Raw genomic sequence first — 14,916 nt, 5'->3', positions numbered from 1 at the left:
TGATGTAAAAGTGTCTTCCCCAGCGACTATTATGAGTAGTCGGATTACTGGCTCCTGTCAGACACGCCCCTGGCTTTTGTGCCCTTCTGGCTAATCCCAACACACATCGTGACAACACAAGGTTTGCTCTATTCAAAGTAAAATTATACATTAGTGTGAGAATAAAAGCAGTGGATTGAACAGGCTCTGTCGTCTGCGATTGTACCAGCCCGTCGTCCCTAGAGCACTGTCGGGATTTCAGGATCAGACAGTTTTCTCTCTTTTTCTCTCGCCGGCTTCCCAACATTTTTCCCCTTGCATTGTCACTGATTTTGTCACCTCGCAAGGACAATCAGTTTGCCCTTTCGGAAAGTACATTCGAAGATTGTGTAAATGAAACCTCGAAAATCGGGGACAGACATTAATTAATGCTATTCTACGCCAATAGAGACTTTCCATTAACGATTAATGGATGAGGTCCGTTTCCTGTTCTTCCCGGTGTCAGATGTAGGTGCTGATTCCAGATTGTTCGCACTGGTCAAATGAATGCAATAGAGTGAAACTCACACAAAGCTTTCATAACCATTATTTAAGACACCGGCTTTAAAGTGGGTCATACACATGTGATACGCCTTCAGTCTTGGCGTGCGTTTCTCTCCAGTTGACCACAGCCAGCGACGCTGTTCCGCATCAGCATGGCCCATCTCTAAAAATTATTGGTGGGGTGGAATTACACTTCGGTCCTCAACTCACATGGCTCGATTGTCTCGGCATTGGAATGGACGGATTTATCGGATACCTGAGAGAGCATTCTCTCGTTCCCCCTGCACTCTCAGCAACCTGCTTAGAGTCAAGCCTGCATTATAGATGAGCTCTTGGCAGGTGCTACACTCTCACAGCACTCGGGTTACCCTCCAGGAGATAATTGCACACAGATACAGTACCCTTGTTTGCATAAACAACTCAACACCAGATCAGAAAATAATGAGCTTCGGTTTTGATATTGAAATATCAAACAGCAAAATAAATACTGTCCTTTCTTTAGTCAGCTCAGTTGGTGTGCTTCATACATGAGTTTCTTCTGAAATACACCTAAATCGAGGACCACATTGTGATTGTACATGTACAGTACATGAACCTTCCATGTAGCCAAATCATCGCTCCCACTAGAACTTGATTCCTATCTATCTATCCATCTATCCATCTTTTTTTATATATATTTCAGATGTCAAAAAGTGTTTGCAGCTCCCAGTGGAAACCGGGTCAAAAATGGCCGTTTCAGTGTAAAAGGTTGCCAACCCCTGGTGTAGACTTTGTGTCCTCTCCGTTTCCTTCTCTTCTCCTTGCAGGTAGAGATGGAGAGATATACGGAGTCTCCCTAAGAATGATTGAGTGTGCCAAAGCTTGAACGGTGGATGCTGCGGCTAACAATGTGTGGCTGTGTCTGCTCAGACGTTGGTCCATGCGTGCCAGATGTTTGGCTCGGTTTGGCTCTGAGCTCCCCTAATACAGAGCAACAGTTTTAATCCCCGCTCAACTGGTATAAAGCTCCACCAGCAGCGTCGCAAAGCCCCAACTGTCTGTATGTGCCATCGATTTAGTCTGTTTGACGGAATTTTCCCAGAAATTACACTATTTCCATCCAGTGTGATTTTCATCTTTTTTTTCCTTTTTTTTTTTAATCCGTAGTATTTTTTTATTTTTTTTCATTTCGTATGCACATGTGTGATGTTTGTTTGTGATTTGACCACTTCCGGAATGGTTGCACTCTGTAGTTAAAAATAAAAATCATTAATGTAAGCTCATCCCATCGCAGATCTATGAAAGGATTTGTCTTTGCGGAAGTAGTGAGAGCTTAGTGCGATAGTCCTCATCTTGTTTTGGTTTTTGTGAAAGCCCCCAAAAGTAGCTTTATCATTAACATATGTCTGTGCTGTTTGTATTTTTTCTCAGGTGATTGAAATACTAACGAACCAATGTGTTAGGACCGCTCCTCACCAGGTGTACCTAACACATATTCATGCATGACATCATGGGAAGTTCCCCCGAGGTGCTCTCATGGACTTCCTGTCCCAGCATGCTGGTGGGCAAGCTGAAGGAGGAGCTCAAACTCAGTGTAGCCGGGGACTCCATGAAGAAATCAAATGCACCGAACTCTCAAACGCAGCCTCCTCCGGCTCATCCCTCGATATTACCCCCTCAGATCATCACGGACCTGGCCCCGCCCACGCACCTGCCCATGCCCCTGCAGCTTCTGCAACCGCCAAACCAGGACGAGGAGACGGCGCTCGGGGGTTTGAGTCCCCCAAACACGGCCTTGAGCGTAGACTCCACGCGGAGCGAGGGCGGCCACTTTGACAACAGTGTCCTTCAACTGCAGGAGCACGACCACGAGGAACCAATCTCGCCGGCCTCCCGCGAGCACGGCGGCTGCGGAAGTGGAATGGAGGAGCAGACAGGAGATAAGGACTGTCATTTGGACCATAGCGGAGAGGACAGACAAGGTCACCCGCAACACCCCGATGACATCAAGCTGCATTTCCACAGAACAGGGCCCGGGTCGGGTGGCTTTCTGGAGGGGCTTTTCGGCTGTCTCAAACCGGTCTGGAACATCATTGGAAAGACGTATTCCACAGAATACAAGCTACAACAACAAGGTGAGCTTATGGCTGCTCTGCATGAAGCTGAGCTGTTTGTCAGTTTGAATTGAGGTCAGGAAGAAGGTAAATTCACTACGCTGGAGGCTGCGGGGTGCGAGTGTGGTCAGACAGAATCGGGCTGAGTCTCCTGGTTGATGTTCCAAATGACCTCAGTGGTTTATCTCCACCCACCTACCATATTTCCTCAGATAGTGGCCAGGGGCAGTCTATGAGTGATAGGGTTTTATTAGGGGGAGCTTAATTTGTATGAATGTATTTTGACCTGTTGTACATTATTGCAATGTAGATTCATTTTTAATTGTGTCATGACCAAAGTTACGTTTGGAAAGAAGTATTTTTAAAAATATTATTCATGTTATTCTGTTTTGTATAGGCTAAATGTTATTTCGCCACCACTCACTGAGGTGTGTGCTTTATTTAATATTTATTTGGGGTTTTTTTCCGGGTACTACTTCATTGTCATACTTTATTTGTCCTGCATGGAACTATTGTAATGCCCTGTGATTGGCTGGCAACCAGTCCAGGGTGTAGTCGGCCTTTTGCTGGACTTCACCCAAGACTGTAATTAGGGCAAGTACAATAGAAAGTAAATGGGATGAAATGACTTTGAAACACATTGTAAATGACTATGTAAAATCCACTGTCCAGCTCCTCATTCATTTTCTTTCACTTCCTCTGAAGCCCACCGTAAACATCAATTGTACAGCTACCATGTCTGCCCATAGAGAGAGACACCACCTGTTTTTTTTTTGTTTGCAGGAAGGGAACAAATGAAGCAATAATTAAGGATGACGTTTCTTTATTAAGTTGTCATGGCAGTTAATTCCTACCATTACAGTCACAAGACAGAGCAATTACAGAATTGCGACACCTATTATGTTTGCTTTCAACTTTTATTTTCTCAGTGGAAAACACAACACTCGACTGCATCCAACTTTCCATTTCCCTGTTTCCAGACATGTGGGAGGTTCCGTTTGAGGAAATCTCAGAGTTGCAGTGGCTGGGTAGCGGTGCTCAGGGAGCCGTCTTCCTGGGCAAATTCCGCTCTGAGGAGGTGGCCATCAAGAAGGTGCGCGAACAGAAGGAGACGGACATTAAGCACTTGCGGAAACTCAAACATCCTAACATCATCAGCTTCAAGTAGGTCTCCAACCATTTGGTTTGCACCATGTTGCCTGCACTGCTGCTCTGCTCACCCATTTGCCGTGTTCTACCAAGGGGGGTGTGCACTCAGGCGCCTTGTTACTGTATAATCATGGAGTACTGCGCTCAAGGCCAGCTCTACGAGGTGCTTAGGGCAGGGCGGAAAGTGACCCCCAGGCTTCTGGTGGACTGGGCCTCAGGCATCGCCAGCGGCATGAACTACCTTCACCTCCACAAGATCATCCACAGGGATCTCAAATCTCCCAAGTAAGTTTCCTGCAGTGCGTAGGTGCTGGACTCTATCCTAGCTGTTTTCGGCGCGGTAGACCCTGATTTGGTTGCCAGCCAATCGCAGGGCACATAGAGACAAACAAACACTCACGCTCACAATTACACCCAGGGACAATTTAGAGTGTTCCATTGCCCTGCCACGAATGTTTTTGGAGTCCAAAAACATTGCGTGCAGTTGTTTCACTATGTTGTACAATGACTTAAGCAGACAATTCAGCTTTTCATTTCTAAGTAGTGTGACATTAACCCTCAGGATGTTAATAATCAAGTGGCCTTTATGCGAGTGAAGTCGCTTGCCCTGAACATCCTGTGCACAGCATCCGTATCCCCCCCATGTCTTTAATCAATATTGGCGTGCTGCAGTGCTGCCTACGCTGTATTAGTCAGCAGACCCATTTCAGGCTGAGTCTTCTGGAAAGGTCATCCTCCTTTGATTAATTGGATGAATCACGCCCAGCAAGATTTTCAAAACGATGAGTTTTCATCATGTTTTGATGCTTTTTATCCCAAACTGCCTCCCTACCTTGTACTGTGTACATATATGTAAACATACTGTATAGCATTACTTTATTTCTTTTAAAGTAGGGTGCCTCTGTTTTTGACAATCTCAATCAGACACTTCATGGTTTCAAATGGTTTAAAAACACAAGATCTCGCAGCACAAGAAGGCATATCCAGTTAAGCCATACTTAAGTTTTATTTGATTGTGTTACATTCATGGTCTGTAATTGCATTTATACAAATACTCACTGTCAATATTGCTTTGACCACAGCCTTTTCTGACCTACGTACCAATTCAGCTGACATCTGCATTGTCGGAATGGGACTCTGGTAAACTGAAAAGCCCTGTTTTACGAATTATTAAAAAATAAAAATCATAATTTGAAAGAGACAAATGTGATTAACTGTATGTCCTATGCAGATTAAATGAAATGTATTTCTTGAAAAACAAAATATAAATTAAACATTCAGCAAATTCAAACATACAGATTTTATAACAGATTTCACAAAGCTTCACATAGGTTCAATCTGTGCTTTAAAAATGCATTTTCATTGCACACACACACACGTGGGTGTGTGTGTACATATTTAGATATACAGTATATATACTGTACCATTGCAAGACTAATAAAGGTTTTCTTATATATACAGTAATATGTACATTTTAATGTACAGTGTGTAGAAATTAGTGCCATCTAGTGGTAAGCTAATAGAATGCAACAACCTAAGAAGCACGTGCATTATTGGCGCACACTACATTAAGGCCACCAACAATTTCTTCAGCAGAGGTGCAAGCAAAATGTCATTTCAAACGACTTCTAGTATTCCCCTCAAGTGACGGAGTAAATGCATGGCAGTTGTTACACATGCTGTTGACATTATGTTGAGGAACTATGTTCGCAAAGTTTGTCTCCTTAGAATATCTGCAGCAGAAGATTAGCGATTACTTCACCTACAATAACATAAAAAAATATGTTAATGTGATTGAACATATGTTTTTGCATATTATTTAAATGAATACCGTCTCTTTGAAATAATGAACAATGAAAAAAATTAGATTTTATTTTTTACACACTGTACCTTTAAGTTTGAGATTCTACTTTTTTGCACAACTTTGGACAAGAACTGCCTATATTGTTAAACTACGATATGATGTCAGGGTTTTTTTTGGGAACACCCTGCCTGCATATTAAACCTTCCCTTCTCTATGTATTTTTTTAAAATACTGTAGTGTTTTGGTCACCCACAATGACTCTGTGAAGATCTCTGACTTTGGAACATCGAAAGAACTAAGTGACAAAAGTACAAAGATGTCATTTGCTGGTACGGTGGCCTGGATGGCTCCAGAAGTGATACGAAATGAGCCGGTGTCGGAAAAAGTGGACATCTGGTGAGTTGGGTTTCACTTAAGAGTGTATCGTTTTGAATTTCTTGAATGTTCCTGGTTGTGAGGACCCCACTGTGTCTTGTAGGTCGTTTGGAGTTGTCTTATGGGAGTTGCTGACTGGAGAGATCCCCTACAAAGATGTCGACTCTTCTGCTATCATCTGGGGCGTTGGCAGCAACAGTCTTCACCTCCCCGTGCCCTCCACATGCCCGGATGGCTTCAAAATCCTCATGAAACAAACATGGTGTGTCTGTGTTTGTTTATTAAATGGAAAACCTTATGAGTATAGAGTATCTGTTTCATGCAAAAGCTCACATAATCACTCACTTACTCATTCATTCTAAGGCAAGGCAAGCCCAGAAACAGGCCTTCGTTCCGTCAGATCCTCCTACACCTCGACATTGCCTCGGCTGATGTTCTGGGAGCTCCTCAGGAGACCTACTTCAAGTCTCAGGTCTGCACTACATGTGGAGACTTTCAGCTTTAAAGAAGTACATTATACACATGCCTCGTGGTTGTGACATTCATTCATGTTCCAGGCTGAATGGCGAGAGGAAGTAAAGAAGCATTTCGAGAAAATCAAAAGCGAAGGCACGTGCATTCACAGGCTGGATGAAGAGCTGATCAGACGCAGGCGGGATGAACTCAGGTGCGGCCATGTTCTAGAAAAGACACCGTGGTGGTCAAAAAGCTCCCTGTGTGGATTATTGTTTGCTAATCACCAACACTTGAAGACAATACATGGGCATGGACAATACATGTAAAACAAGGAGTCATTTTAGTTAAAATGTCAAATACGGAAAAACTGATCATTGTAGCAGAAGAAATAGTTACATAATTTGGTTTGACACACATGTTATAATGCAGAACGGGGATTTGTTTGAGTCTTTTTAGCTGATGTTTTCAACCCTTTTCAGGCATGCTCTGGACATCCGGGAACACTACGAGAGGAAGCTGGAGAGAGCCAACAACCTCTACATGGAGCTCAGTGCCATTATGCTACAGCTGGAGGTCCGAGAGAAAGACCTCATGAAGTAAGTGAATGAGCTCCTTCTCACAGTAGGGAGCCATCCTGCTTTACTTCTGTCATTCTTCTACAGTGTTTACCTTCTTTAGGTTTGTAGCCATTTTTTTCAGGGGTTTTTTTTTTCATTCTTTAGCCAAGCATGAGCTCGTGTATAGATTTTCTTTATGTACAAAGTAATATAATCCTGACAGGAGAGAGCAAGCTGTGGAGAAGAAGTACCCCGGGACCTACAAGCGACACTTGGTCAGACCCATCGTTCGATCCAATGCTGTAGAAAAGCTGATAAAGAAGAAAGGAAGTATTTCTCACAAACCTGGGATGTCCTCCGCCAAAAGGTTTGTCTTCTTAAGAAAAAATATAAATAAAAACATATTATTCTGTAAAAAAAAATAAAAAATACATTGTGAAATTTTAAAGATCATACACAGTCTATTCCAAGATGCAGATTTTTAAATGATGAAAATGACAATGTAAATGTAACGATAAGGTTGTGAAAGTTTCCCTGAGCGCATTACAAAAGATTTTGATGGTCTCCTTCATATTTGGGAGTTTGTATCTCAGTGTACAAAAGCCACACAGTGTAAGTAATCAACTTCTTTATAAAATGAGTTTTTTTGACTAAGTTTATAATCATATCAACAATAAATGATGGCCAATGACAAAGGGTCAATTATGTGTAATGAACAGAACCTGAAGTATGAAATGTAGGAAAACAAAACATTTGGAGGTTGATATCAAGCAAGCAGATGTGATTGCAAAAGGTTAATTTTCACACTTCTGTTAAATGTATCCGTCCCCAATTGCTAATGCAGCATGTGATAACAGCATGTGAACTCACTCGGGGTGGGCTGTCGCCACCGAAGGATACACTGCGCAAAAAGGAAGACTTGCCAAAGGCAATCAATGATATGCATAACCCGTTTTTAAACAGTCTTAATTATCACACGCACATGTAAAAACTGCACTGTAGAGTACAACTTGAATACTCACTCATGACACATGACTAAGCAGATGGACGAGTGCCGTTTGCTTGGAAGGTGAGTTTGTTAACATTCACGCAAAACATAGTCGAGGTGTAAAATATGCTTGGTTGGTCTTGAGCTTATTTTATTGTCCTGAACAGCCGGGACAGAGATGACCTTTTATCACACTTTTCCCCTTTGCCACAACCTTTTTGAAAACATTTCTAAAAGGACACTATTTCCATATGTGCCTCCTCCAGGCCAGACTTGCTCCGTTCTGACGGTATCTCCAGCGTTGACCCCCTGCCGTCCCCCTCACCACTGTCCGCTAGCCCAAAGGTGCCCACACCTCCTGGGAAAGCCCGCTACCGAAGCAAGCCCCGCCATCGGCGGGCCAACAGTAAAGGAAGCCATAACGAGTTCCTCGGGGTGTTGAAATCGACTACAGGAGTGCCCGATGATGTCCAGTCACTACAGGAGCCAACTCGGCACCATCATCACCACCTCCCGCTGCCTACCTCAGGATCGCCACTCCCGTTGAAGGGCCGCGAAGAGGCCGTTGTAAACTGTGCCAATAACCTGCGTTATTTTGGCCCCGCCGCTGCCTTGCGTAGCCCTCAGACTGATCACCTACAGCGGCGTGTTTCCGGATCAAGCCCCGACCTCATCTCCACAGCGATGGATGCAGACACACGTCAGCGGACCTCGTCCACCAGCTCCAATCCCCTCCCAGGTGTCGGTTCTGGCTGTCCCTGCTGCCAGGCTCACCCGTTCCCTGGATGCCTTCACTGTCAGGAGACCACTCCTGCATCCAGCCAGCCAGACTTGCCCAACCTTACATTGCCCAGTACTCAAGAGGGCAGCCAGTGCTCTTTGAGAGCTCCCATCAAAGATCCCAGTTCTAATGGGGAGGTCTTGAAGAAGCCAGAGCCTCAGGAACAGGAGTCCTTCCAGAACAAACACACCCTTCCTAATGCACTTCCCCGTACACTCAGACCACTGAGGAAGGTAAGCAGCCATTGATCTAATAAAGATGTGTGTCTAACTGATGTAAGGAGAGGTCATGGAAGATGACGCTGCGATTGCTTACTTACAGGGTGGAGATGAGTCATCTGAAGAGGAGGAAGGAGAGGTGGATAGTGAAGTGGAGTTTCCAAGGAGACAGAGGTACTGTGCCATTGCTCAATTCAGTGAATGATGACAGGTATAGTTTCGAGTGTTCTCTTTTCATAACAGAGTTCTGTTCCTACAGTGGCAAAGTAACACAAATTTCTGTTTGTCAGAACACACAGTAGTCACTAGAGCATGAGTTAAGTCACGGGTACAGTAAATATTTGGATGGAAAACACCTCGAGGCCAAATATAAAACAATAAATGGTCATTACATTAGTAACCGAGCATACCTTCCTTTGAAACATCTGTTGGGACAATCATAAACCAAAGACCCTTGCATTTTGTAACAACCTTCGCTTACCATACTGGTGTCAAACTCCAGTCCTCAATAGCCGTTAGACTGCATGTTTTCCAGCTCTCCCTGCTGCAACACACCTGATTGAAGTGATCAGGATCTTTATTAGGCTCCTGCAGAGCTTGCTAATGAGCTGATCGCATGAATCAGGTGTGTTATGGCCTAACACATCCTAGTTTTGCGCTTATTGTGGGAGTTTAAAAACAACAACTTTCATTTTACGTGAACACCTTTGGCTGGTCGGCAGCATAGCTGAAAGAGCAAAGACAAACCCCATTCACATTGGCATTCACATGTGAGGGCAATTCAAAGTCTTGTTCATGGTGAGAGCGAGAAGCAGATGTATGCAAATAAACGATAATATTCACAGAATCTCCAAATCAAATTTTTTGAAAAGTCTTATCGTGCCAACCAAAAAAAAAACAGCAACAGTGCTAAATGTTTCCTCATAGAAAAAAAAAACAAAATTCCTTTAAATGATGCATTTTTCTAGATCGACGACGTCCTCTTTTTGCGCTCTCTCTCAGACCTCATCGCTGTATGAGCAGCTTCCAGTCGTACTCCACGTTCAGCTCGGAGAACCTGTCTGTGTCCGACGGAGAGGAGGGCAACACCAGCGATCACTCCCACAGCGGGCCCCTGGAGAGGCTGAGTGCTAGCCAGGAGGAGCACCTGGACGAGCTGCTCTCGCACACGCCGGACATCCCCATCGACATCTCCACTCAATCGGACGGCTTGTCTGACAAGGAGTGCGCCGTCCGCAGGGTCAAGACACAGATCTCCTTGGGAAAACTGTGCTCGGATGAGCACAGCTACGAGGTTAGTGCTTTTAAATCAAATGTATCCTATTCCAGAGATGGCCACATCCTCTGAGGGCCGTACCACATTCATTCATCCATTTTCTATAACACTTATAATCATTAGGTGAGCGGGAGCCCCAGCTGACTTTTGGGTGTTCGGGCATCGGACATTCATAATGAAATTAAGCAAATACTGAATCATGTAGTTCATTAATAATGTCCTGTCTAGAGTGATGCCCACTGATGTATTAGTTCAGTGTCTGTGGGGAAAAGCATTTAATGTGGGGATAGATGATAGATATGTAAAAAAACTGATATAAAAATAGTAAAATAATTGAATACTAATCAAAAATCCTCTCCTTGTTCTCTTTGTCCCTCTCTGTACCGTCAACCAAAAAGCAGATAACCAAGCAATGCGGTTTTGATCTAAAACGATGCATAAGCAGACATTTTAGAAAGATAGACCATTTGACAGTATCTAATATTGAATTGGATTGTGCAGGTGTAACTAATGTTGTGTCTGGTTAGAATATTCAATTTGCCTTTTATAATAATAATATCCCCCCCCACCCCACAGAATCCTCTCCAGTATGGGGACTCAGACTGCGACTCATCCGAAGCAGAATGCTCAGATGCCACCATCCGGAACAACAAACCAGCCCCTTCCTCATGGTGAATGCATCATCGGGCACTGATCTCTTCATTTTTTTTATTATTATTTTTTGCCTGGAACCAACAGTGTTCCACTGGGTCCTGCAGAGAATACAGCAATAAGAGGACAATGATGTCAAAAAACAACAAAAAAACAAAGCAGCAATCTGTCCCAGATCCCCTCCTCCATTTACCAGGCCTTCATTCCCACATGTTCAGCACAGCATCCAGGCAACCCATGGCAGGGATTCCCTTTTAGAATGAACATAACATGTACATGATATAGAATAACATTCATAATTTATTTTTGAATTCTGAAGGACTATTCAGGAAATCGGGGTGAAGAGAAAAAAAAGACTCTTGAGACATATTTACCCACATGCCAACCGGTTGGCGGCGGTGAGAGCGATCGTGGGATTAAAACACGGGTGGTAAGAGTGAAGAGGGCGCATGGAAACCTGATTGGTTCTCATGCTGACAGCGAGCGATGGCGAGTTACATCATCGTTAATCTCTCAGGTGACCCAGATGTGGAGCTCCATGCCTTTATCTGGCTGCAGGCGCGGTCTTCATTTTGTTGAGTTACATGGCAAAATCCCCCAAATCAGCACGCACCATCTTGGAGTCCACCACTACACAAAAATGTCACGAAAATGATCTTTACTGAAATAATAATGACAAACAATTCTATGTACTCACTGTAAAATCGGGGCCTGTTTAGTTGAATACACAGCGATTTTTCTCTCGTGTGAAATAGTGACATGTGTATACGCAGGTCACTTGTACCTTCTGTTATCTAGAAGAAGAGCATTTTAATTGTTCGGGCCAGAATTTCTCTTGATGACCATATTTGGACATGTAAGATTCCATGCTCTTGCATCAACTAGCTTTACTATGAGTTTACAGAACCCTCGCGACCCACCGTCCTCGCCTCCAGAACTGGTGGCTCTCCCATTACAAAAGTTGCATTGCAAACACCAGCATGACCAACGGACTCCATTCCTTCCGCTCATCACGCTGTGAGCGTGCCCAGCGTGCATGTGACTGCATTAGGTGGACCGTTTGGTACACGGTGAGATGGAGCTGAGGAGAACAGCTGGAATGAACAAAACAAAAGATGATATCCAGCTTCGTCTCTCATCGCGAATCAAATGATGCTCTCAGAGCGTCGAGGAGCAACAAAGTCCCCTTTAGACATTATGCTTTCAAGTCTCATCTCAGGACTGTTCGAGAAGGACCGGAACAAACTGGACTGGACCAATTACTGTATGTTCGAATGTTGTTTGGACAACCGTTTTTTTTTGCTCTTTGCAAATTTCCTCAAATGGTGGCCGCTGCTCTAATTATACCATGCATAATACCAAGTATATATACCAAGTAATAATTCTGAAACCTTAAACCTCACATTTGTGGTTTCTGCAAATTCACCCATTTGCAAATTATCAGCTGAAAAAAAACTCCTATGTTTTTGCACTCAGGCCAAAACAACAACGGTGGTGCTATGGTGTCCACTGGTGGTATCTTGGTGCTCAAGTGAGCTTCATTTCGACAAAAATAGTCTCATGACATCTATAGGCAAAACCATAAGGTTTACATGGTTCAAACTATAACCCCAAAACAGTTTTATTTTATTGTGGGGGGGAAAAATGCACTTTAAATGCACGTGCACACGTGAGGACAACTATCTCTTACTTCTGCTAACAACCCAGGCTAACGTTTGCTTCTCTGGAACAATTCAGGACTTGACACTGATAACACTACCGCTTTCCTGTTTAGCAACATTTTGTGGCATATTCTCGTGTTTCAGTTTGAGAGATTATTGAATGGAAATAATAAGACAGAGCGACTGCTCCTGAAGCAGTTGCACATTATTTACTGTCAACCAATCAACCAACATCAGCATATCTATCTCCACTTTGACAAAGACTTCCGCAAAATGGACGCCTCCTTCAAATAAATGTCGCGGCCACCATTTGAGGTAATAGTTTTCAGGTGCAGAATCCCCCTCCCATCATTTTCAAGTGCATCATCTCTCATATAACACTTTCCAGCAGGGTACTTCTTACTGATGTAACGCTAAATGTGTGTGTCATGGCACTTCTGTCAGTCCAAAAAGAGCAAACCATTCCCCCCGTGCTTGTGAACAAAACAAAAGCAATTAAGAGTGAAGGTTGCTTGCTTGGGATCAAGAGGGTCTAGCTGGCTAGACACAATGAGTGGTGGCTAATGAAGTTTTTATTTAGATTTTCTGGGGGGGGGGGGGGGTTCTTTGTTTTTTTTTTTTTTTTGTTCTGCTTCGACGTTGCCAGCTGAGAACAGGAGCTAGGTGGTGACAAATTCATTGATTTGTATTTGTGGCTCTGCTGCTTTTTTTTTTCTGACCACAGATGCGCTCCAAAATCAACATATTTTTTTTGCTCTACTGTGTTTTTTTTTTTTGAAGGTATGCTGCATCTGTTGGAGCTTAATTTGTTCCACCTTCTTTTGAGTGTCTGCCTTTCCTTTGTACAGAATTTGGGGAGAAGGCATAGTTGATTTTTGTTGTCAGCTTTTGTCTGTGTAAGCAGGCTATAAGGAATACACAAGCCAGAGATCAATAAGGCCACGGGGCTGTTTTAATTTTCCTTCATTTGAGTGTTACTTTCCTCTGTGTGTATAGAAACATCAGCAGATGTAACTTGACCTGTCATTGGTGCGCTGCTCAAATTGGCTGAAAAGAATGTTTGTGATGTGTTTGACATCAGCATTGAACTGGATGAACTGCATCGTTATCTGTGGAATTGAGCTTGAAAGCTTTTGCAAAAGCCGCATGAGCTCCAGCCTCCCCCGACCGTCTCCTTTGTGTTTACGTTGCTGTAAATGAATTAACCTCATGCAATGTCATGATCAAGCTGTGGGGAATGCCTGGCATACATCCTGTGAAGTATGATTGTGGTTCGTTTTCTTCGTAGCTGGCCTACAGGATTATTGAATTAATTTATTACGAATGGCAAGTGAGTGTTCTTTTTAATTTCAGGCAGCTTCAACAGGAGTATTATTTAAAGAAAGCACAATGAACAGTGGACAGAGGACAGTATTAGTTTTATGTTCGGTGGATCAAATTGTCATATCTTATAATCATCATTACAGATGAAGTATGGATGTGGTGGCACTTAATAACAACAAATGGTTCCAAATGTTTACTCCAGTCAACATAAGTATCTCTTCTGTTTTCACCAAAAGCCAATCAGGCGGCAAAGAGATCACAGGTCTGAAAGCATCTATGATGCAGACTTTTAATTTTTTTTTAACCCCGTCCTTTCTGTCATTTTCGCTCATATTTAATACCAGTTTGTGACTGTGAGGTTGTTTCAAATCGTGACATCATCTCATGTACGCGTTACATTTTTTTCCTTCGCTCATTTTCCAGCTTTTCCTTTCGAGTGACATTGCGATCAAACCAATCCTGTCAAATTCCTGTATTTTCCAGAGTACAGTACGGTGGACATCTGGGGGAATATAATCCAAGCAAGCAACTGCATGGAATAAATGCTGATGTACTGTACCCAACATCTTGTTTCGCTGCTTTTATTATTAATTGCATCCATGTGTTTCCTGTATGGGTAGCACGGTGGACAACGGTAGTTTACATGTCTGCCTCACAGTGCAGAGGTCCAGGGTTCAATTTCAGGCTCGGGCCTTCCTGTGTGGAATTTGGCTGTTCAACCCGTGCCTGCGTGGGTTTTCTCTGGGTACTTCGGTTTCCTCCCGCATTACAAAAACATGAATGGTAGGTTAATTGATCACTCTCAATTGTTGGTAGGTGTGATTAACAGTGATTGGCTGGCAACCAGTTTAGGGTGTACCACGCCTCCAGCCTGAAGTCAGGTGGGATAGGCCCCAGAATGCCCAGACCCTTGTGAGGATAAAGAGGTTCAGATAATGGATGGATGTTTTGTGTACTGTCAGCCAATCGCAGCACACGTTTTGAGTTTTTTTAAGCCTCGTTTTATATACAGGTACAGTACTCGATTTTTTTGGGCATGGTTATTGGTAACAACACTCTTGC

General features: G+C 43.4%; 1 protein-coding gene across 2 annotated transcripts in view; it reads left to right on the top strand.

The window, feature by feature from the left end:
* The window catches only part of map3k13 (mitogen-activated protein kinase kinase kinase 13), a 28,429-nt gene extending 14,012 nt beyond the window's left edge, over nucleotides 1–14,417 (top strand). For both annotated transcript variants that reach the window (XM_086122913.1, XM_086122914.1), the window contains exons 2-14: nucleotides 1,933–2,636; nucleotides 3,596–3,779; nucleotides 3,858–4,049; nucleotides 5,806–5,964; nucleotides 6,047–6,205; nucleotides 6,307–6,415; nucleotides 6,501–6,610; nucleotides 6,879–6,995; nucleotides 7,180–7,323; nucleotides 8,211–8,958; nucleotides 9,047–9,117; nucleotides 9,946–10,237; nucleotides 10,796–14,417. In XM_086122913.1, coding sequence (XP_085979039.1) covers nucleotides 2,000–2,636; nucleotides 3,596–3,779; nucleotides 3,858–4,049; nucleotides 5,806–5,964; nucleotides 6,047–6,205; nucleotides 6,307–6,415; nucleotides 6,501–6,610; nucleotides 6,879–6,995; nucleotides 7,180–7,323; nucleotides 8,211–8,958; nucleotides 9,047–9,117; nucleotides 9,946–10,237; nucleotides 10,796–10,894 — 3,021 coding nt within the window. In that variant the 5' untranslated portion in view covers nucleotides 1,933–1,999 and the 3' untranslated portion in view covers nucleotides 10,895–14,417. The remainder of the gene's footprint in view (nucleotides 1–1,932; nucleotides 2,637–3,595; nucleotides 3,780–3,857; nucleotides 4,050–5,805; nucleotides 5,965–6,046; nucleotides 6,206–6,306; nucleotides 6,416–6,500; nucleotides 6,611–6,878; nucleotides 6,996–7,179; nucleotides 7,324–8,210; nucleotides 8,959–9,046; nucleotides 9,118–9,945; nucleotides 10,238–10,795) is intronic.
* The last annotated feature ends 499 nt before the right edge of the window (nucleotides 14,418–14,916 follow it).

Source organism: Hippocampus guttulatus, chromosome 11, assembly GCF_054856545.1.
Source record: "Hippocampus guttulatus isolate MCC_2025c chromosome 11, RoL_Hgut_1.0, whole genome shotgun sequence".
In the NCBI taxonomy this organism is placed as follows: domain Eukaryota; kingdom Metazoa; phylum Chordata; class Actinopteri; order Syngnathiformes; family Syngnathidae; genus Hippocampus; species Hippocampus guttulatus.
This window is presented reverse-complemented; position numbering and strand designations above follow the sequence as displayed.